The 23,250-nt window shown below is 41.7% G+C and overlaps 1 protein-coding gene across 1 annotated transcript in view; it reads left to right on the top strand.

Annotated features, from left to right (window-relative positions):
• RIMBP2 (RIMS binding protein 2) overlaps nucleotides 1–23,250 on the top strand; it is a 72,911-nt gene that overhangs the window by 5,351 nt on the left and 44,310 nt on the right. The window contains exons 4-8 of the mRNA XM_070761988.1: nucleotides 2,230–2,280; nucleotides 7,827–7,847; nucleotides 10,018–10,222; nucleotides 20,653–20,804; nucleotides 22,358–22,434. Coding sequence (XP_070618089.1) covers nucleotides 2,230–2,280; nucleotides 7,827–7,847; nucleotides 10,018–10,222; nucleotides 20,653–20,804; nucleotides 22,358–22,434 — 506 coding nt within the window. The remainder of the gene's footprint in view (nucleotides 1–2,229; nucleotides 2,281–7,826; nucleotides 7,848–10,017; nucleotides 10,223–20,652; nucleotides 20,805–22,357; nucleotides 22,435–23,250) is intronic.

The raw sequence follows: 23,250 nt of genomic DNA, 5'->3' as shown, positions 1-23,250 counted from the left end.
GAAACATCATGTAGAATTTTCATCTGATTTCCCCATTCACCTTTAAATCAACCCACTTCCCAACTCAGATGAAGGTTTAAGGGATGTACAGTATTTAATCTGTTAAAACATCTAAATGCACTCTTTGCCAAAACAAATCCCGTCCAAGATTCTTGGACTGCATTGGCTACCGATCTGTTTCCGGACACAATTCAAAGTGTTGGTTATGACCTATAAAGCCCTACATGGCATCGGACCAGACTATCTCCGAGACCGCCATCTGCCCCACAAATCCCAGCGTCCGGTGGGGTCCCACAGAGTTGATCTCCTTAGGTTCCCGTCGACCAAACAATGCTGGCTGGTGGGACGTAGGAGCAGAGCCTTCTCTGTGGGGGGCCCAGCCCTCTGGAATCAGCTCCCCCAGAGATTCGCACTGCCCTCACTCTCCTTGCCTTCCGACAGAGTTTAAAATCTCATCTCTGTCGCCAGACCTGGGGTTGCTAGATCTTCCCCCTGACTAACGAATGTTTTTTCCCCGTATGATTGCTAAATGAATGTAAATGGAAGTTTTTTAAAATTAGAATTTTTAAGGATTGTTTTTATGTATATTAATTGGATTGATTTACTATTGTTTCTTTGTATATGTTATGAGCCGCCTCGAGTCCTCGGAGATGGGCGGCATACAAATCCAATTAAACTTAAACTTTTTATATTTATGATGTGGCAAGTGGTTACTTGTGGCTACTTTTGCGGGCCACCCCATAGCGAAAATGTAGCTGCATGCGCAGCTCCAGGTGACCGGCGGGGCACGTGAGTCTGAGCGAGATTTTGCCTCTGCGCATGTCCAGGAAGCTAAATGTTGCGAGGGGACATGCACCCATGTGAGATTTCAGTGATTTTATCCTTCTGTGCATATGCATAAATATAGGCATAAGCATGCGTGGAAGAAAATATAGCCGAAATCTATTTCTCTCGTGCACGTACCCTTGCAACATTTTGCTTCCTGCACATGAGCAGAAGCAAAATTTCGCTTGGACCCATGCGCACATCCGCTGGTCACCCGGAGAGTGTACTGGTAGCAGCAGTAAGTAGGAACCCCCTCCTGGGTATGATGACTGCCAAATTCCTGAAAATTGCTGTAATATGGCAAATGATTTAGCTTTACTAGATAAGTGGTCAAAGCAATGGAAACTGCAGTTTAATGTTTCCAAATGTAAAATAATGCACTTGGGCAAAAGGAACCCTCAATCTGAGTACTGTATTGGCAGTTCTGTGCTAGCAAAAACTTCAGAAGAGAAGGATTTAGGGGTAGTGATTTCTGACAGTCTCAAAATGGGTGAGCAGTGCGGTCGGGCGGTAGGGAAAGCAAGTAGAATGCTTGGCTGCATAGCTAGAGGTATAACAAGCAGGAAGAGGGAGATTTTGATCCCGCCGTATAGAGCGCTGGTGAGACCACATTTGGGATACTGTGTTCATTTCTGGAGACCTCACCTACAAAAAGATATTGATAAAATTGAACGGGTCCAAAGACAGGCTACAATAACGGTGAAAGGTCTTAAGCATAAAATTCTCTCCTATATCTTCTATACCTTTCTTCTATTCCTATATTTCTTCTTCTATTCTTTCATTGATATGTTCTATTACTGTATCTTCTTTTCTATTCTTTCATAGATATATTTTACTATGAGTATCTCCTCTATAACCTTCATCATGTATTTTACTATATAGAAACATAGAAACATAGAAGACTGACGGCAGAAAAAGACCTCATGGTCCATCTAGTCTGCCCTTATACTATTTCCTGTATTTTATCTTTCAATGGATATATGTTTATCCCAGGCATGTTTAAATTCAGTTACTGTGGATTTACCAACCACGTCTGCTGGAAGTTTGTTCCAAGGATCTACTACTCTTTCAGTAAAATAATATTTTCTCACGTTGCTTTTGATCTTTCCTCCAACTAACTTCAGATTGTGTCCCCTTGTTCTTGTGTTCACTTTCCTATTAAAAACACTTCCCTCCTGAACCTTATTTAACCCTTTAACATATTTAAATGTTATGTATAAATATGTATACCCACTAAAACCCTCATTGTGTATTGGACAAAATAAATAAATAAATAAATAAAATAAATAAATAAAGTCCAGTTGCCTCCTGAAACAAGCACTTTTGGGGTGGCATCATTTCTACCAAATTTATTGCAGAGCAAAATTAAATGTCCATTCTGCCTTTCCTTCTCTCTTTTTTTAGGCTCAGGTTGAGGCAAAGAAAGAACACGAGGGAGCAATCCAGCTGCTAGAGGTAAGGCCAGTTTTTTTATTTTCTTCGCTACTTGGAGATGCATCAACCTCCCGATTATTAAGTACAGGTAGTCCTTGGCATACAACAGTTCATTTAAGGACTGTTTAAAAAATTTGCAGTGCCACCAAAAAGAAAAAGTGACTTTTCAAACTTACAACCGCTGCAGGATCTCCACTTGGTCATGTGATCAAAATTTAGACCGTTGGCAATTTCCTGGGCTCACGTGATTCCCCTTTTGTGACCCCTTTCTGACAAGCAAAGTCAGAAAGATCCGCTGAACAACTGGGTAACAAATCACTTAACAAATTCACTTAACGAAAATGGCCGGTAAAATGGAGTAAAACCCGCTTAATAAATTTCTCGCTTAGTGATAGAAATGTGGGGCTTCCCTGCGGTCATAAGTCGAGGATTACCCATACAATTAATCAATTGCTAAATGAAGCTGCCATAACTCTCAACACCAGATTAATTCAGCATTTGTTCCCAACAAATGCCCCTTCCAACTGCCTCTCCTTTAAACTCCATCCCCAGGTGTGCCTTGTGAATGGAATCGAAGCCCTTTCCTTCCTCCTAAGCCAGGAAACCCACATCGCTATCTTCTATCCTAGGGCATGAGGAGGGGGTGGACCTTGGTTTTCATGTGAACCCTCTCTCCCTTGTTCTAGCTCTCCCTTGCTCTGCCCAGCCTGACTTTGCCCTTCTCTAGTTCCCCGCCACAGCCAAGGGAGCCACTCTCCCGCTCTCTGTCATCTTCCATCTCAGATTCGGACTCCGACCAAGGCATGACGGACAGTTACTCAATGAATTGTTCTAAGTTGAAGACTACCTGTACCCAAGCAATAAGCAAACCTTAAACTTGGAAGGCAGGGGAAGCTTGCAAATAAATCTTGCAAAGAATGGAGATCATAAATTTCTCAGTGTAGAGCTGTGTTTCCCAACCTTGGCAACTTGAAGATATCTGGACTTCAACTCCCAGAATTCCCCAGCCAGCATTCGCTGGCTGGGGAATTCTGGGAATTGAAGTCCAAATATCTTCAAGTTGCCAAGGTTGGGAAACACTGGTGTAGAGGATGGGAAATCAGTCTAGACACCCATCAAGACAATTTTAGGCTCTTCCTATTGATAGCGAGATAGGGAAGCCATCAGAGGTGAACAATTTCAGCTTCCGATTTTATTCCTGGTTGCGAACTGCTGAAACCATGTGTTGTAATTTTGCTTAAAAACATTTTTTGATAGAGCTGAACCGGCAAAAACGTTCCTCTTATGTTTTGCTGTGGCTGCCAATCATATTGACATTGATTTAAGAAAAGGGGGGGGGGGGAGCGAAAAGTCCAAATGGCTCAGACATTTTTGGTGAAAGGAAATTAGTGCGGTCCCAAGTGGGAAAGGGGTGGGGGTCAATTATTATTAGGGTAAATTGCTTTTCTTTTCTTTGTCTTTTTCCTTTTTTGCAATTCCGATTTCACCTGCCGTTTCCCCTTCTCTGTGATTTCCTTTATCGAACTGACGTGGCTTGGGAGCCTATTAAATTTTCCCCCAGATGTGTTTATTTAATTGGCCCGTTGAGATTGCAAAGCAGCAGCTGTATTGATTTTTTTTCTCCCCGGCCTCAAAATCTATTCCTATTGATCCATGCTTTCCCCCTCCCTCGCCCTTCTCTCCCCCCCTCTTTTTTAAAAAGCATGGTGAGTGTACTAGTGGATGTAATAATAATAATTAATAATATTAATTATTAATTAATTATTATTATTGTTGTTGTTGTTGTGAGCCGCCCTCAGTCTACGGAGAGGGGCAGCATACAAAACTAAATAATAATAATAATAATAATAATAATAATAATAATAATAATAAATATTTTTTTATTATTATGTCAATACAACACAGCAAACGAGATCACTATGCTGGATTTCATATTTCATCACCAGTCGGGTGCTTCCCAAGCACCTAGGACTGTGTGATGTAGCGGCAAATTATGTTTGCCGATCCCAGTAAAGCGGCCTTTTGCAATTGACAGATGGAGATTTTGTCAATTCCAATGGTTTTCAAATGTCCGCTGAGATCCTTTGGCACTGCGCCCAGCATGCCAAGTACCACTGGGACCACTTTCACGGGCTTATGCCAGAGTCGTTGCAGCTCGATTTTTAGATCTTCGTATTTCACTAATTTCTCTAGCTGCTTCTCCTCAATTCTGCTGTCCCCTGGGATTGCGATGTCGATGATCCATACTTTTTTTTTCTCCACGATCACAATGTCTGGTGTGTTATGCTTCAGAATTCGGTCAGTCTGGAGTCGGAAGTCCCACAGTATTATTATTATTATTATTATTATTATTATTATTATTATTATTATTATTATTAATAATAATTAGATTTGTATGCCACCCCTCTCCAAGAAGTCGGGACAGCTCACAACAATAATAATAATGTACAAATCCAATATTTAAAAACACAATTTAAAAACCCTTATTAATAAAATGCTCACACAACCCAATCAAACCATACATAAAGCAGGAGTTAGGGGAGGTGTCAATTTCCCCATGCCTGGTGGCAAAGGTGAGTAGGAGCAGTTCTGATCTCCGGGGGGAGTTGGTTCCAGAGGGCCGGGGCCGCCACAGAGAAGGCTCTTCCCCTGGGCACCACCAGACGACATTGCTTAGTCGACGGGACCTGGAGAAGGCCCACTCTGCGGGACCTAATCAGCCTCTGGGATTGGGCCGCTGTATCTATGTTACTCGCTGAAAACTGGTTTCAAAGCTTGCGCTTGTGATGGCTTTGTGAAGTTTCAGCACTTGCCTTTGCCCAACCGGCAAATTGGAAGATTATTACAGGCAGTTCTGCTCAAAGGCAGGAAAACGTTTACAAATTTTGTTGTTGTTTTGGAGCTCTAAACAAGAGGTCCTAGTACAGGGGCCAGCACTTAAAGAGCCATAAATATCCTAACTGGAAACCTTCCGTTCAGATTCTGGAGCCAAACGAAAGTCTGTTCCTCCCACCATAGAGTCTCTTCCTAGTGTGGCGTCCTTTTTCCTCTGCCGACCGTAAGTCCGGTTCCCCCACCATAGAGTCTCTTCCTAGTGGGGCGTCCTTTTTCCTCTCCTGACCGGAAGTCCGGTTCCCCCACCATAGAGTCTCCTCCTAGAGTGGCGTCCTTTTTCCGCTAGGTATCCTAACCGAAAGACCTCTTTTGTTTTTTTCTTAAGCTGCCTTTTAGAAAACACACATTTGAGTCATTTCACCAGTCACTCGCGTAAAAAGTGGTTGGGGGCTTTTCTTTTCAAAGTCAAGGCCACCATTTTGGTTTCTTTGAACCACTACCTCTCCCTTCCCCGGGTCAAGGGTGGGTTCTAACTTTCCTTGTCGTTGGTTCGCTTCCTCCCACGCCTTGTGGGCGCACGTACATTGTGTGCTGCACTAGTGCGTTGCATGAGTGCACACATGCTGTGCTGAAAACCAAGCTTCTGCGCATGCGCAGAGGCCAAAAAAATGTTATGTGTATGCGCAGAAGCCCCAAAACAAGATGGCGGCACCACAATTGTCACCATTAAAGCCAGTTCAGGGGCGTGGCCAATCGGTGATCGCTCCATGTTCGAGGGGGGGGATTCCCGCTACCAGTTCTAAAGAACTGGTCCAGACCGGGAACATCCCACCTCTGCTCCAGATGTTCTTGCTAAAGCAGACTTCACGGAAATGGCAGTACTAGTTAAAAGCAATGTGATGGGAGAATTTAGAGAAATAAAACAAGCAGCAATAGAAAGCGCTCAGGCGGTCATAGTTTTGGGTTGGAAGGATGCGACAAAATGGACAATGCAAAATCGGTATAGGTACATGGTGGACCATATTCAATTTGAAATTATAGATAAAAGGATAAATTTGGATAATGAAACTGAATTGAGACAACTGATGGGACGGTGGAACAAGGTAAGACGATATATGACGAATAGAATCCGAGACCAAGCTATAAGAAATAAATTGGAATCACTCTATAATATGAAAATAGATATACAGTGTTCCCTTGCTTTTTGCGGGGGATGTGTTCCGAGACCGCCGGCGAAAGTCGAATTTCCGCAAAGTAGAGACGCGGAAGTAAATACACTATTTTTGACTATGAACAGTATCACAAACCTTCCCTTAACACTTTAAACCCCTAAATGGAAATTTTCCATTCCCTTAGCAACCATTTAGATTATTACTCACCATGTTCATTTATTAAAGTTTATTAAAAGAAATATTTATTAAAAGCAGACGAAAGTTTGGCGATGACATATGACGTCATCAGGTGGGAAAAACCGTGGTATAGGGGAAAAACCCGTGAAATATTTTTTAATTAATATTTTTTTAAAACCGTGGTATAGACTTTTCGCGGAGTTCGAACCCACGAAAATCAAGGGAGCACTGTATTGCTCTTGGGTCAAAGTGGATTATATAAGAAACACCCCCGGTTGGTGGTGGAGTATGTGTGTGTGTCGGGATGGTGGGCACATTTCACTATGCACTGTTTTATGTTGTGTGTATATTAAACTTGTTAAAAGTTAATAAAAAATATTTTTTTTTAAAAAAAAGTTAAATTAGACTTCACTTGGAGGCTGGTTTACTAATTGGTGGGATAGCTGATCCCTTCTTGAGTAGCTCCTCAGCCATCTTGCTGTCCTGAGGGCATCCTCCATGCTTCTCGATCCTGCCAATATACAACTTCAGGAACTTGGCATGGCACCCCTTGTTCACCAAGGAAAATTATGGGGGGGGGGGGGTTAGCAAAAGGGGAGCGCATGGAAGGTGATGCTGTCATCTCTAGCCATTGGGTCAAAACTCAGTTTGGCATGGCTGTTTTCTGTGCGTCTTTCAAAATCAGCTTTGATTTGTAATAATAGGAGTGTTACATCGGACAAAAAGAGGCAGGATGCTTTAGCTGCTGTTTCTAACTTTATTAGATCAAGCTGTAGCGTAGTTCACATACTTGAGCCACAAGCCCAGGCGAGGCGCTTATAAATCGCCTTGCCTGGAGGCGTGGCTTGACAGCCCTTTAAACTTGGCGTTCAGGCAAAACCAATCCATGACTGGCATGTAAATTTGGAGTATGCCCTCCCCCCCCCATGGACATAACAAGGAGGGTATTCATTTGTGCCAGGGGATGGAGACATTAAGCCTTTGAGACTTTCCCAGATTTTGTCCAAACTCTTGTTCCCAAGATGTCTTGCAAGCTTGTCAATCAGAATTGAAAAAGAAAGACAGGAAGAAAGAAAGAAAGAAAGAAAGAAAGAAAGAAAGAAAGAAAGAAAGAGGGAGGGAGGGAAGTAAGGGAGGATGGAAGGAAAGAAGGAGGGAAAGAAGGAAGGAAGGGAAGGAAGGAAGGAACCAAACAATCCCAGAAGTTCTGAAACAATTTCAAACCTGCAGCATAGACAGGCTCAATATGTGTATTGCTTTGTTGTTTGGCTGTGTTTTGGCTTTTTGTAAATCTTTCGTTTAACGCACATTTTTTTCCCCATCCTGTGTCTTCATTGTTTTTTTTTTCTCCTTCTTCTATGTATTGCTTTGCTTCTCATCCAGATCACTTTGGACAGTATGCAGGTATTTTTTTTAGATGGAGGGGAGAGGGAGGGAGGAGGGGGGGGTGAAACCCTTCTCTGGGCTGCCTTCTACCCAACCTCTACCTGATTGCCCCTGGCCTATCTTTGCATGGAACCCTAAACACTATTGTTACCTCCCCCCCCAAAAAAGAAAGCATGTTGAATTGCTTGATGTGAATACTGCCGCATGGCTTGGTGGGATGTCCAAGGAAATAGGAGATCCTTCAGCCCATAAACCTCCAGGCTCAAAATGCTCCATGACTACTGCAATAACTTCGGGAGATCATCTGATGGCGGGTTGGCACTAATTCCAAAGGGTGCGCCTTGGCAGGACTGTGCAAAACTGTTCTCCATGCAAAGTAGAACGTTTCTCGTGACTATCTGTAGAGTTTGTCTGAGTTTACAGTAGATGGTCCCCTAATCCTAACCCTAGCCAGAAGAGAGTCCTGGAAGGATCTTGAGTTGGGCTGCAGGGCTTCGTAGTGATCTCTGAACAGCTGGCAATGCTAAGATGACATTGATTAACCTTGAAAGTGTTCTGTCTGGGCCCAGCAACGGTCAGAAATAAAGAACTACACACACGCTGATCCAAAGCTGATCATAAGCAAAATCTATTGGTAAAACGAATCACGCAATTCACTGATAAGGAATTTCATGCTGGACACTTTCTCTCTAATGAAGTGGAGATAAGAACTCCTGGTTGCAAGAGCCAGAGAGTTATAAATCTTAGTTCTGGAAAGTGTCTCTGGCACCTTGAACAGACTCACAGTTCATTGAAACTGTGCAAAGCATCTCACCAGCATGAAAGAAAAGGATTTGAACTCAAAAAGTACTCTCATCTTCGAGTCTCTGGCATCCATGATGTGGAACATTGTCTGCCATGCTCACCTTCCCTTGGAAAGTCCCTTATATACTGGCAAGGCGTGGCCAAGTGTCCCATAGATTAGATTAGATTAGATTAGATTTATTGGATTTATATGCTGCCCCTCTCCGCAGACTCGGGGCGGCTCACAACAATGGTGAAGAACAATACATAGTAACAAATCTAATATTTAAAAATCTAGGTTACAGTTTTAGATTAAAAAGTCCAAAAAAAGAAACTCCAATATATAAAAAACAACACACAATCGAATCATACACAAAAACTACATGGGCAAGGGGGAGATGTTTCAATTCCCCCATGCCTGACGGCAGAGGTGGGTTTTAAGAAGTTTACGAAAGGCAAGGAGGGTGGGGGCAATCCTGATCTCTGGGGGGAGCTGGTTCCAGAGGGTCGGAGCCACCACAGAGAAGGTCTATTAATGCTACGAACCCTTATTCTTTTCAGATAATCCTGTCTAGACCACATTCTTCTGACCCTTGCATTTATCATGAGGGCTTCCTCCTCTGATTACCCATCATCCTCTTATTCACTAAGTCCCATAACTGGGGGTGCTACAGTCTCTAGCGGTTCCTCGGTCTCCAATTCCCCTTCACTCTCACTCTCAGATTTAGATGGCAAGAACACCGGCCTGTGATGCCAGTACTCCTCCATCTCCTGGTCCTCAAAATCCGTGACCAGCTGATCTGGATATGGACCACTCACAACAGAAAGATGTTTAGGAGCACCAGACCTGGTTAGAACATGAATAGAAGACTTCCTGAAATTGCCAGGGCTTAAACTCGTGTCAAACTCAATGTCATTGAGGGCCACATCAGGGTTTTGGTTGACCTTGGGGGCCTGGGTGGGTGTAGCTGATTGGGTGAGCGTGGCCAGCTTAATGCCACTCCATCACTGCAGGTTTTTGAGAAGAAACCGGACAGCCATTTGTCTGGAGTGGTAGTGGTTCTCCTGCTTGAATAGGGGTTGGACTAGAAGACCTCCAGAAGTCCCTTCTGAATCTATTATTCTACATTCCAAACTTCTGACACAACTCTGCTAGGTCTCAAGTCTGCATGTTCCCGCTGGTGGTAACAGAGGGCTACTAAACATTTCAAACCGGGTCACAATCAGAGATTGCCAATATTTACCTAGTCCATTTGTAACGTATGCTTGGTTCCTGGGAAGGATTTGGATGGGGAATTGCCAATTTTTAAGGCCGAGGTGGGAAAACATAGCGCTCCTTTGCTATCGCGATGTACCTTTGCCCTTTGACAAGTCTTGCAGTTCTCTCTCCTCTCTGTTTGCCCAGGCCAAAGTTTGTGAGCTGGAAGAGAAATGTCGGACACAGAGTGAGCAATTCAACCTCCTGTCCAAGGAACTGGAAAAATTTCGGCAACAAACCGGGAAGTTCGACCTTCTAGGTACTAACCTGTTGGCCTCCTCTGCGCTTCCTGGCTCTCCTAGCAAAACTTTAGCCCAATTGATGAATGGAATTGCCGCCTCTTTGGGTCAAGGTAAGAAGGAAGAGAGGGGGCAACCTTACCAGGTAGATCAGACATGAAACACGACTAAATAATGAGCCTTGGTGATGCAGTGGTTAGAGCAGTGGTGGGCAGCAGCCTCTCTGCCCAGGTGAGTGGCTCTGGTAGAAAATTCCTTGGTGCCAAATCTTGCACGAGGACTTGCGAAAGAGTGAGATTTCTGTGATTTTCACTGAAAATTACCTGCTTCTGCTTCTGCTGGCTGTAGTTACCAGTCCAAATCTCACCAGGCTCAAGGTTGACTCAGCCTTCCATCATTCCGAGGTGGATAAAATGAGGACCCAAATTGTTGGCGGCAATGTGCTGACTCTGTAAACCGCTTAGAGAGAGCTGTAAAGCACTGTGAAGAGGTATATAAGTCTAAGTGCTATTGCTATTGCTAAATGAGCTAATTCTACTTTATTGTAAGGCTATATTGGTATAGTCTTTGAATTCTGAAAGTACAAATCTACCTGAGAAACTAGGGAGGGTCCGCCTGGGTCTCTTTCTCCACCCATTATACAATTGTGAGCTATGCTGTTTCTTATCTGACCATCCCTCTGGCAGCATCTCTTGGCCCTGTCTTCCAAGGTCTTTCCCACATGCCATTATAGCCGCATGCTTTACACCTTGAGCAATTAGGAAGGGTTCCTTCTATGCCCCTTTTCTCCACCTGTTATGTTGCTCTGGGCTACGCTGTCTCTTATCTGTTCATCCACTAGGCAGCATCTCTATTCTTCCCATCTCCCCAGGTCTCTCCCACAAACCATTTATTTATCTATCTATCTATCTATCTATCTATCTATCTATCTATCTATCTACCTACCTACCTACCTACCTACTTACTTACTTACTTATCAGATTTGCATGCCACCGCTCTCCGTAGACTCGGGGTGGCTAACAACAATAATAAGACAATATAAACAAATCTAATATTTAAGTTAATTTAAAAACCCTAATTTAAGAAACCAATCATACATACATACATACCATGCATAAATTTTATAAGCCTAGGGGGAAGGGAATATCTCAATTCCCCCATGCCTGACGACAGAGGTGGGTTTTAAGGAGATTACGAAAGGCAAGGAGGGTGGGGGCAACTCTGATATCTGGGGGGAGTTGGTTCCAAAAGGTCGGGGCCGCCACAGAGAAGGTTATTCCCCTGAGTCCCACCAAGCGACATTGTTTAGTTGACGGGACCCGGAGAAGGCCAACTCTGTGAGACTTAATCGGTCGCTGGGATTTGTGCGGCAGAAGGCGGTCCCGGAGATATCCTGGTCTGATGCTATGAAGGGCTTTATAGGTCATAACCAACACTTTGAATTGTGACCGGAAATTGATCGGCAACCAATGCAGACTGCGGAGTGTTGGTGTAACATGGGCATTTTTGGGAAAGCCTATGATTGCAACTTAATTAAATCAACTTTATGCAGCTGGGAGATTATTTTTTTTACTTCTTGTGCCTGGAAAACCCAGATGGAATTCAAGTTTATTTATTTATTTATTTATTATTTGGATTTGTATGCCGCCCCTCTCCGTAGACTCCGTAGACCTATATCAGGTCAACTAACACTGGGAGGACATTTTAAACGTTTTCTAAAGATCCTTTTAATTTTTTTTAAAAAAATGGAGAATTACCTTGTGGCAGAAGAAAATTATGTCATCCAATATAATTTTTTATTGGCAAGAATGGCTCTGGGGTACCCAAGCTGATATTGTTAGAAGATAAAGACAATCAGTACCACACTTGGAGTCCTGTGTACAGTTCTGGTCACTTCACCTCAAGAAGGATATAATGGAACTGGGGAAGGTGCAAAAAAGGGCAACAAGAATGATCAAGGAAATGGAGCCCCTCCCTTATGAAACCAGGTTGCAACACCTTGGTCTCTTCAGCCTTGAAAGACGGTGTTTAAGGGGTGACTTGATCGAAGTGTATAAAATCGTGCATGGGATAGAAAAGGTGGATAGAGGAAAATACTTTTTCTCTATCACACAATACTAGGACAAGGGGGCCCTCCGTAAAGCTCAAAGGTAAGAAAGCAAGGACAGCTTCAAGGCAGGATTAGACAGATTCATGGATGCCAAGTGTATTGGTGGTTATTGAAACGGATGTCCATGTGCCGCCTCTATGTTGGTTGAGGCAGGCAGGATTCCCTTGGGTCCCATTTGTTGGGGGTCAAGGGAAAGGGAGGGTCTTGCCTTCTCTTTCTGCTCAAGATCCCCATGGACAATTGGTGGGCCACTGTGTGACACAGAATGCTGGGCTCGATGGGCTTTGGCCTGATTCAGCAGGGCTCTTCTTAGGTTCTTATGTTCTTAATGGTTGTACATCAGTCATTTGTTCACCCGTGCAGAAATGAAAGTGAAAAATAAGGTGTGGTCATCCTCAGTATCTTCTGTAGCTTGTCTCCAAGGAAATGGAGAAACATTAAGTTCTCAATTGTGTAATTGGCTTCAAATTTCTAAAATTCCCTGTCAAGTAAATCTATAGAATGTTTTTCCTGTTGCAACTTAATTAAATCAACTTTATGCAGCTGGGAGATTATTTTTTTTACTTCTTGTGCCTGGAAAACCCAGATGGAATTCAAGTTTTATTTATTTATTTATTTATTATTTGGATTTGTATGCCGCCCCTCTCCGAAAACTCGGGGCGGCTCACAACAAGTGAAAAGACAATCCAATACATGATCCAATTAATTAAAATATTATAAATTTAAGAAAAACCCCTATACTAACATACACACACACAAGCATACCATATATAAATTCAATGTGCCCAGGGGAAGATGTTTAGTTTCCCCATGCCTGACGGCAAAGGTGGGTTTTGAGGAGTTTACGGAAGGCAGGAAGAGTAGGGGCAGTTCTGATCTCCGGGGGGAGTTGGTTCCAGAGAGCCGGTGCCGCCACAGAGAAGGCTCTCCCCCTGGGGCCCGCCAACCGACATTGTTTAGTTGACGGGACCCGGAGGAGGCCCACTCTGTGGGACCTAATCGGTCGCTGGGATTCGTGCGGCAGAAGGCGGTCTCGGAGATATTCTGGTCCAGTGCCATGAAGGGCTTTAAAGGTCATAACCAACACTTTGAATTGTGACCGGAAACTGATCGGCAGCCAATGCAGACTGCGGAGTGATGGTGAAACATGGGCATACCTGGGTAAGCCCATGACTGCTCTCGCAGCTGCATTCTGCACGATCTGAAGTTTCCGAACACTTTTCAAAGGTAGCCCCATGTAGAGAGCATTACAGTAGTCGAGCCTCGAGGTGATGAGGGCATGAGTGACAACCCAAGAAACTAGTGAAGGTCCTTTCTAAGCCTTCCTCCACCCAATTTGTACTTGCCGGCTATGTGATCTCTTATCTGACCATTCCCCTGGCAGCATCTCTTGGCCCTGTACGCTCAGTTCTGACTATCTGTGAAGTTTCCAAAAGATGCCCTAATTAATTAATGAGCCACAAGCCAAACCCCAAAAGAAATATAGTGATTTATTAGGAGCTACATTTTGGCAATACTACGATGCAACCAAAACTGAGCTCACATAGGTTATGCGCCCTCATGACCTCATTTAACCCCTTCTCACTTGACATATCTTAAATCACATTTTCCAATGAACCATGTAAACCCCACACCTCTCCTTCTGACTCTGGTAACCTAGGACACAATCAGTAAAAGAAACATTTGGGGAATGTAATCTCAGTTAGTACAATTCAGCCATTCTGTCAGTTTTCCCCCTCCTTCTTATGGCAACTTGAAAGTTTTGCAAGTGGACACTCTTACTTTGCCCATTATCCATCTATGGGTTGAGCAGTCCCTTATCTGATTATTCCTAGGTAGCATCTCTGGTTTTCATCTGTGAAGTGGTCATTCCCCCATACCTTTATTTATTTTATTTTATTTTATTTTATTGTATTGTATTGTATTGTATTGTATTTTATTGTATTTTATTTATTTTATTTATTTTATTTATTTTATTTATTTTATTTTTTTATTTTTTTATTTTATTTATTTTTATTTATTTATATTCATATTTATATATATATATATATTTCTTTATTTCTTTATTTCTTTACTCACTTACTTGCTTACTTACTTACTTACTTACTTACTTACTTACTTACTTACTTACTTACTTACTTACTTACTTACTTACTTACTTATTAGATTTGTATGCCGCCCCTCTCCGTAGACTCCGTAGACCTATATCAGGTCAACTAACACTGGGAGGACATTTTAAACGTTTTCTAAGGATCCTTTTAAATTTTTTTTTAAAATTACCTTGTAGCAGAAGAAAATTATGCCATCCAATATAATTTTTTATTGGCAAGAATGGCTCTGGGGTACCCCAGCTGATATTGTTAGAAGATAAACACAATCAGTACCACACTTGGAGTCCTGTGTACAGTTCTGGTCACTTCACCTCAAGAAGGATATAATGGAACTGGGGAAGGTGCAAAAAAGGGCAACAAGAATGATCAAGGAAATGGAGCCCCTCCCTTATGAAACCAGGTTGCAACACCTTGGTCTCTTCAGCCTTGAGAGACGGTGTTTAAGGGGTGACTTGATCGAAGTGTATAAAATCGTGCATGGGATAGAAAAGGTGGATAGAGGAAAATACTTTTTCTCTATCACACAATACTAGGACAAGGGGGCCCTCTGTAAAGCTCAAAGGTAAGAAAGCAAGGACAGCTTCAAGGCAGGATTAGACAGATTCATGGATGCCAAGTGTATTGGTGGTTATTGAAACGGATGTCCATGTGCCGCCTCTATGTTGGTTGAGGCAGGCAGGATTCCCTTGGGTCCCATTTGTTGGGGGTCAAGGGAAAGGGAGGGTCTTGCCTTCTCTTTCTGCTCAAGATCCCCATGGACAATTGGTGGACCACTGTGTGACACAGAATGCTGGGCTCGATGGGCTTTGGCCTGATTCAGCAGGGCTCTTCTTAGGTTCTTATGTTCTTAATGGTTGTACATCAGTCATTTGTTCACCCGTGCAGAAATGAAAGTGAAAAATAAGGTGTGGTCATCCTCAGTATCTTCTGTAGCTTGTCTCCAAGGAAATGGAGAAACATTAAGTTCTCAATTGTGTAATTGGCTTCAAATTTCTAAAATTCCCTGTCAAGTAAATCTATAGAATGTTTTTCCAGTTGCAACTTAATTAAATCAACTTTATGCAGCTGGGAGATTATTTTTTTTACTTCTTGTGCCTGGAAAACCCAGATGGAATTCAAGTTACAGAACTTCTCTTCAGATGTTTGATATAAGGAAGTGACAAGACTGTGGAACTAAAAACAGAACTATCAGCACTCATGTAACAGAGAGGAACCAGAGTTTTCAGAAAGCAAAAACATGTCATACGTCTGAATCATTTTTAACAGTCATATCAAGACTATGGTTGCCTGGATTATTTTAATGACTCAGAGTGCTTCTGACAGTTTCATAATTACGGTTCTTTTAAAAGTGATCTTCTAGAGAAAAGCATGTTTCTAGGCAACTGACTGTAGATCTGTAGGTCAGCGGTTCAAATCTCATCACCGGTTCAAGGTTGACTCAGCCTTCCATCCTTCAGAGGTGGATAAAATGAGGACCCGGATTGCGGGGGCAATAAGCTGGCTCTGTTAAAAAGTGCTATTGCTAACATGTTGTAAGCCGCCCTGAGTCTAAGGAGAAGGGCAACATAAAAATCGAATAAATAAAAAAACCAAAATAAATAAAACTTGGGGAATTACAGTAAGAAAAAAAGCAGGAGTTAAAATTGAATTGCATGGAGATACTTTTTACCCGGATGAATGTTTAAACGAGTTTTTTCAAAACTGCTTGGATGCTTGGCTGTATAGCCAGAGGTATAACAAGCAGGAAGAGGGAGATTGTGATCCCCTTATATAGAGCGCTGGTGAGACCACATTTGGAATACTGTGTTCAGTTCTGGAGACCTCACCTACAAAAAGATATTGACAAAATTGAACGGGTCCAAAGACGGGCTACAAGAATGGTGGAAGGTCTTAAGCATAAAACGTATCAGGAAACACTTCATGAACTCAATCTGTATAGTCTGGAAGACAGAAGGAAAAGGGAGGACATGATCGAAACATTTAAATATGTTAAAGGGTTAAATAGGGTTCAGGAGGGAAGTGTTTTTAATAGGAAAGTGAACACAAGAACAAGGGGACACAATCTGAAGTTAGTTGGGGGAAAGATCAAAGGCAACATGAGAAAATATTATTTTACTGAAAGAGTAGTAGATCCTTGGAACAAACTTCCAGCAGACGTGGTTGGTAAATCCACAGTAACTGAATTTAAACATGCCTGGGATAAACATATATCCATCCTAAGATAAAATACAGAAAATAGTATAAGGACAGACTAGATGGACCATGAGGTCTTTTTCTGCCGTCAGTCTTCTATGTTTCTATGTTTCTATTCCCCTTATGCTTATCCTACAATTCTTGGTATCTTTGCCCATGCTAGTTTTAAGACATAGTAAAAACAGTCATCATAATAACCATCATTCTTAGAACTATCTATATTCTTAGATGCTACCTCAATAATACAGTGGTACCTCTACCTAAGAACGCCTCTACTTAAGAACTTTTCTAGATAAGAATACATAAAAACAATAATTCAATATGTTGGAAATGTTATGAAACACAAGGCACCTTTTTTTCACTTATGGTGGTCATATCCAGAGATGAAAAAATACTGGAAAAAATTGAGTAACTGGTTGCAACAAATAACAAATATAACAACAGAATGTACACTGGAAATTTTTTTTTTACTTGGTATTATGAGAAGGACCCTCAGAGGGTCCTATGCCAAAAATGTTAAATATTTAATCCTGCATATAATAACAGTGGAAAGGATGGTATTTGCGCAGAAATGGAAGAATCCACAGCTACCGGAGGACAAAGAGATCATCAAGAAAATATATGAGTGTGCGGAGATGGACAGACTGACCATGGAACTAAACAATCAAAAAGATTCGGACTACTCTGCAATCCGGACAAAATGGTATTGATGGACTAAAAAAAAGAACTCACAACAAACATTGGAATAAAACATCAAGATATATAAAAACAGTTAAAGACAATACTGTATAGATAAAAATGTATATACATGATGCTGATTCACCTGTAAATAAGATTATGCATTGTTTTAAAAATTGAAAAAACTTTAATAAACATATTAAATACAAAGAGAAATATCTGCCACTACCCAGGATCGACCTCACAAGCCTCCCGAGTGTGAGACGAGAGCTCCACCTCTAGGCCACCGCACCACTCCACCCTTCCAACACTGATGCTGTTTCATAGTTGGATCATGAAACGTCTCCAAGAAAACAACCAACTCAGAGAAACTGCAACGATTCCGCACAGTTGAACCCTGAGCTACAAAGATTCTTGTCTTATCGATGAGCCAAACTTTTTTTCTTTTTCTTTCACTTTTTAAAAACAATGCTCTTGAGAAGATGATGATCCTGAATATAACAGAAGATAAGATAAAAATAATTAACACTGTATGGGAGCAAGGTGCGATATAAAAGCAAAGAACAAGCAATATGGAACTCAGAAGTGGCTTTACGAAAATTTGCAAGACTGATAAGCAAATTCCAAGCAAACAGGTCAAGCTTTACTAGATAAATGGTCAAAGCAATGGAAACTGCAGTTTAATGTTTCCAAATGTAAAATAATGCACTTAGGGAAAGGGAATCCTCAATCTGAGTATTGCATTGGCAGTTCTGTGTTAGCAAAAACTTCAGAAGAGAAGGATTTAGGGGTGGTGATTTCTCAAAATGGGTGAGCAGTGTGGTCGGGCGGTAGGAAAAGCAAGTAGGATGCTTGGCTGCATAGCTAGAGGTATCACAAGCAGGAAGAGGGAGATTGTGATCCCGCTGTATAGAGCGCTGATGAGACCACATTTGGAATACTGTCTTCAGTTCTGGAGACGTCACCTACAAAAAGATATTGATAAAATTGAACGAGTCCAAAGACGGGCTACAAGAATGGTGGAAGGTCTTAAGCATAAAACGTATCAGGAAACACTTCATGAACTCAATCTGTATAGTCTGGAAGACAGAAGGAAAAGGGAGGACATGATCGAAACATTTAAATATGTTAAAGGGTTAAATAGGGTTCAGGAGGGAAGTGTTTTTAATAGGAAAGTGAACACAAGAACAAGGGGACACAATCTGAAGTTAGTTGGGGGAAAGATCAAAGGCAACATGAGAAAATATTATTTTACTGAAAGAGTAGTAGATCCTTGGAACAAACTTCCAGCAGACGTGGTTGGTAAATCCACAGTAACTGAATTTAAACATGCCTGGGATAAACATATATCCATCCTAAGATAAAATACAGAAAATAGTATAAGGACAGACTAGATGGACCATGAGGTCTTTTTCTGCCGTCAGTCTTCTATGTTTCTATGTTTCTATTCCCCTTATGCTTATCCTACAATTCTTGGTATCTTTGCCCATGCTAGTTTTAAGACATAGTAAAAACAGTCATCATAATAACCATCATTCTTAGAACTATCTATATTCTTAGATGCTACCTCAATAATACAGTGGTACCTCTACCTAAGAACGCCTCTACTTAAGAACTTTTCTAGATAAGAATACATAAAAACAATAATTCAATATGTTGGAAATGTTATGAAACACAAGGCACCTTTTTTTCACTTATGGTGGTCATATCCAGAGATGAAAAAATACTGGAAAAAATTGAGTAACTGGTTGCAACAAATAACAAATATAACAACAGAATGTACACTGGAAATTTTTTTTTTACTTGGTATTATGAGAAGGACCCTCAGAGGGTCCTATGCCAAAAATGTTAAATATTTAATCCTGCATATAATAACAGTGGAAAGGATGGTATTTGCGCAGAAATGGAAGAATCCACAGCTACCGGAGGACAAAGAGATCATCAAGAAAATATATGAGTGTGCGGAGATGGACAGACTGACCATGGAACTAAACAATCAAAAAGATTCGGACTACTCTGCAATCCGGACAAAATGGTATTGATGGACTAAAAAAAAGAACTCACAACAAACATTGGAATAAAACATCAAGATATATAAAAACAGTTAAAGACAATACTGTATAGATAAAAATGTATATACATGATGCTGATTCACCTGTAAATAAGATTATGCATTGTTTTAAAAATTGAAAAAACTTTAATAAACATATTAAATACAAAGAGAAATATCTGCCACTACCCAGGATCGACCTCACAAGCCTCCCGAGTGTGAGACGAGAGCTCCACCTCTAGGCCACCGCACCACTCCACCCTTCCAACACTGATGCTGTTTCATAGTTGGATCATGAAACGTCTCCAAGAAAACAACCAACTCAGAGAAACTGCAACGATTCCGCACAGTTGAACCCTGAGCTACAAAGATTCTTGTCTTATCGATGAGCCAAACTTTTTTTCTTTTTCTTTCACTTTTTAAAAACAATGCTCTTGAGAAGATGATGATCCTGAATATAACAGAAGATAAGATAAAAATAATTAACACTGTATGGGAGCAAGGTGCGATATAAAAGCAAAGAACAAGCAATATGGAACTCAGAAGTGGCTTTACGAAAATTTGCAAGACTGATAAGCAAATTCCAAGCAAACAGGTCAAGCTTTACTAGATAAATGGTCAAAGCAATGGAAACTGCAGTTTAATGTTTCCAAATGTAAAATAATGCACTTAGGGAAAGGGAATCCTCAATCTGAGTATTGCATTGGCAGTTCTGTGTTAGCAAAAACTTCAGAAGAGAAGGATTTAGGGGTGGTGATTTCTCAAAATGGGTGAGCAGTGTGGTCGGGCGGTAGGAAAAGCAAGTAGGATGCTTGGCTGCATAGCTAGAGGTATCACAAGCAGGAAGAGGGAGATTGTGATCCCGCTGTATAGAGCGCTGATGAGACCACATTTGGAATACTGTCTTCAGTTCTGGAGACGTCACCTACAAAAAGATATTGATAAAATTGAACGAGTCCAAAGACGGCCTACAAGAATGGTGGAAGGTCTTAAGCATAAAACGTATCAGGAAAGACTTAATGAACTCAATCTGTATAGTCTGGAGGAGGGAAGGGAAAGGGGGGACATGATTGAAACATTTAAATATGTTAAAGGGTTAAATAAGGTTCAGGAGGGAAGTGTGTTTAATAGGAAACTGAACACAAGAACAAGAACAATCTGAGGTTAGTTGGGGGAAAGATTAAAAGTAAGGTGAGAAAATATTATTTTACTGAAAGAGTAGTAGATCCTTGGAACAAACTTCCAGCAGACGTGCTTGGTAAATCCACAGTAACTGAATTTAAACATGCCTGGGATAAACATAGATCCATCCTAAGATAAAATACAAAAAATAGTATCAAGGGAACACTGTATAGGACAACTAGTGTGACATTCAATTGTGTGATTGCTTTTTCTGTACAGATCATGAAAATCCCTCCCAAGGCCAGTTTGTGATCTCTGATTATACACGTCCCCTGCAGCTGTCTGGTGACAAATCAGAACAACTCTCCATCAAACCGGCTTTCCTGGTCCGCTCCCGTCCTGGCATCCCAAGATGCAGATTTGAATCAGACGTACGTAGACAATAGACCTTCCTTAACTGAGTGTAAGTAGGGGGCTTTGCTGAAAACCAAGGCTAAGAAGACTCAGTAAACTGATAGAAGCAGTGAAGGGCTACCAAAACATTTACTACCACACTGTGGGCATGGCTTATGAAGGGCGCTATTTTTATTTATTTATTTATTATTATTATTATTATTATTATTATTATTATTATTATTATTATTATTAATTACCTCTGCTCTGCATTTTCTTTCAACATCTTTCAGTGCAAACTGGGGGCTCTGGGGTGGAGCTCCATTTTTTGCTACTCAACTGCGTCACCACCACCACCCCCCCCCCGATCCGGGAAGTAGCCCACCCCTGGATTGAAGGGAATATGTATAGCTCAGGGTTGAATTGGGTCCTTGTTGAGCTGTGATGGCGCAACGGTTAGAGTGCAGTACTGTACTCTAACCACTGCACTTGCCTGCTGCCTGCCTGCAATTTGGTAGTTAGAATCTTATCAGGCTTGAGGTGGACTCAGCCTTTCATAATAATAATTAATAATAATAATAATAATAATAATAATAATAATTTATTAGATTTGTATGCCGCCCCTCTCCGAAGACTCGGAGTGGCTCCCAACAGCAATACAAAAATACAAATCCAATTATTAAAAAGCAAAACAGTTAAAAAAACCTTGATTTAAAAACAATAATGCAACTCAAACAAACCATACATAAAACGGAGCAGCCAAGGGAATCAATTTCCCCATGCCTGGCAGCAAAAATGGGTTTTTAAGAGTTTGCGAAAGGCAAGAATGGTGGGGGCAGTCCTAATCTCCGGGGGGAGTTGATTCCAGAGGGTCGGGGCCGCCACAGAGAAGGCTCTTCCCCTGGGTCCCGCCAGACGGCATTGTTTAGTCGACGGGACTCGGAGAAGGCCAACTCTGTGGGACTTAATCGGTTGCTGGGATTCGTGCGGCAGAAGGTGGTCCCAAAGGTACTCATCCTTCCAAGGTGGGTAAAATGAGGACCCAAATTGTCGGGGGCAACAAACTGACTCTGTAAACCGCTTAGAGAGGGCTGTAAAGCACTTTAAAGCGGTATATAAGTCTAAGTACTATTGATATTGCTATCTTCCTCCCTCTCTCCGTCCCTCTTTCCTTTCCTTTCCTTTCCTTTCCTTCCTTCCTTCCTTCCTTCCTTCCTTCCTTCCATAGTGCACAGTGGTTAGAATACAGTATCGCATGCTAACTCTGCCCATAGGCAGGAGTCATCTATCTTTCAAGGTTAGAAGAATGATTCGGAAGAAAATTCGCCACTTTATGGCTAGTGCAATTTGTTTTAGCACGTTTCCATTCCTTTATTAGCGTCTTTGCATGGGCTATACTGTGTTTAATCTCTCTCTGTCTGTCTTTGAAACGATCACTTTCCTAAATATATAAGATGGTCTTCAGACGTTCTCACGTGCTTAATCTCCATCCCACCCCAAATTTTCTTTGATGTTAGAAGGAATCCCATTTTGTGTAAATTGACGTGTGTAGGTGGACGACTCATCCTGCTTAATATCTTGTCCGTTGCAGATGGAGAAGGAACGGAATTCTAATACCTCAAAGCCGAGATATTCGGGGAAAGTCCACCTTTGCATTGCCCGGTACAGGTAATATAATCTGCCCAATGGTCACTTTCAACCTTAAATTGTCCGACCAAAGCCATCATTTTGAGTTAGAGACTTTGGCCTGCCACAATTAGAGTAGTTCTGTGGGAATTGGGGAGGGGTGGTTGCATGAGAGGGAAAAGTACTAGCCACAACAAATTCCTTCCAGAAGATTCAAGGTCATCTTTTGTTCAGCACCAGCCGGAAGTACGGGATGGACCGTGGACGTTGAGAGAACTGGAGTGGTCCACGTGATGAACTTGTGGGTGTGGGAACAAGGGATGAATGTTAACCTGGGTGAGGAACTGTAGGAAAAGTTAGTATCGGGTTGATTCCAGTTCGTGACTAACATGGCTCTGTTAATAAATTGGAACTTGGAAGATGTTCTGTCGGGCTCTCTGGTAGAATCCTCCCAAAAATTCACAGGTACAAATTTCAGACACACACACACATTTGAAAATTCAAAACAATGTTCTTTATAATGAAAATCCACTTAAACCAAGCCCTCTTTTTGTATAGCAAAGAGCACTAGTTTCCAAACAAACTGGTAATTTGTACAAGTCCCTTATCAGTTCTGTGATACTTAGCTTGGAGCTGTGAGGCAATTCACAGTCCTTCTTCTTTCACAAAGTGAAACACACTTTGCCCTGGTTTAGTTTCAAAGCGGGGAAAAATCAGCACACAAAAGGTCAAAGTCAGTAAAGCAGTCACAAAACACAACGATCAGATAATCCTCCACAATGGCCAAACCCACAGGCTGCTCTTTATAGCAGCCTCACTAATTACCACAGCTCCACCCAACCACAGGTGGCCTCATTT

The sequence above is a fragment of the Erythrolamprus reginae genome, chromosome 10, assembly GCF_031021105.1.
Source record: "Erythrolamprus reginae isolate rEryReg1 chromosome 10, rEryReg1.hap1, whole genome shotgun sequence".
Lineage (NCBI taxonomy): Eukaryota > Metazoa > Chordata > Lepidosauria > Squamata > Dipsadidae > Erythrolamprus > Erythrolamprus reginae.
Note: the sequence above shows the minus strand (reverse complement) of the source record. Positions and strands in the feature narration are given on the sequence as shown.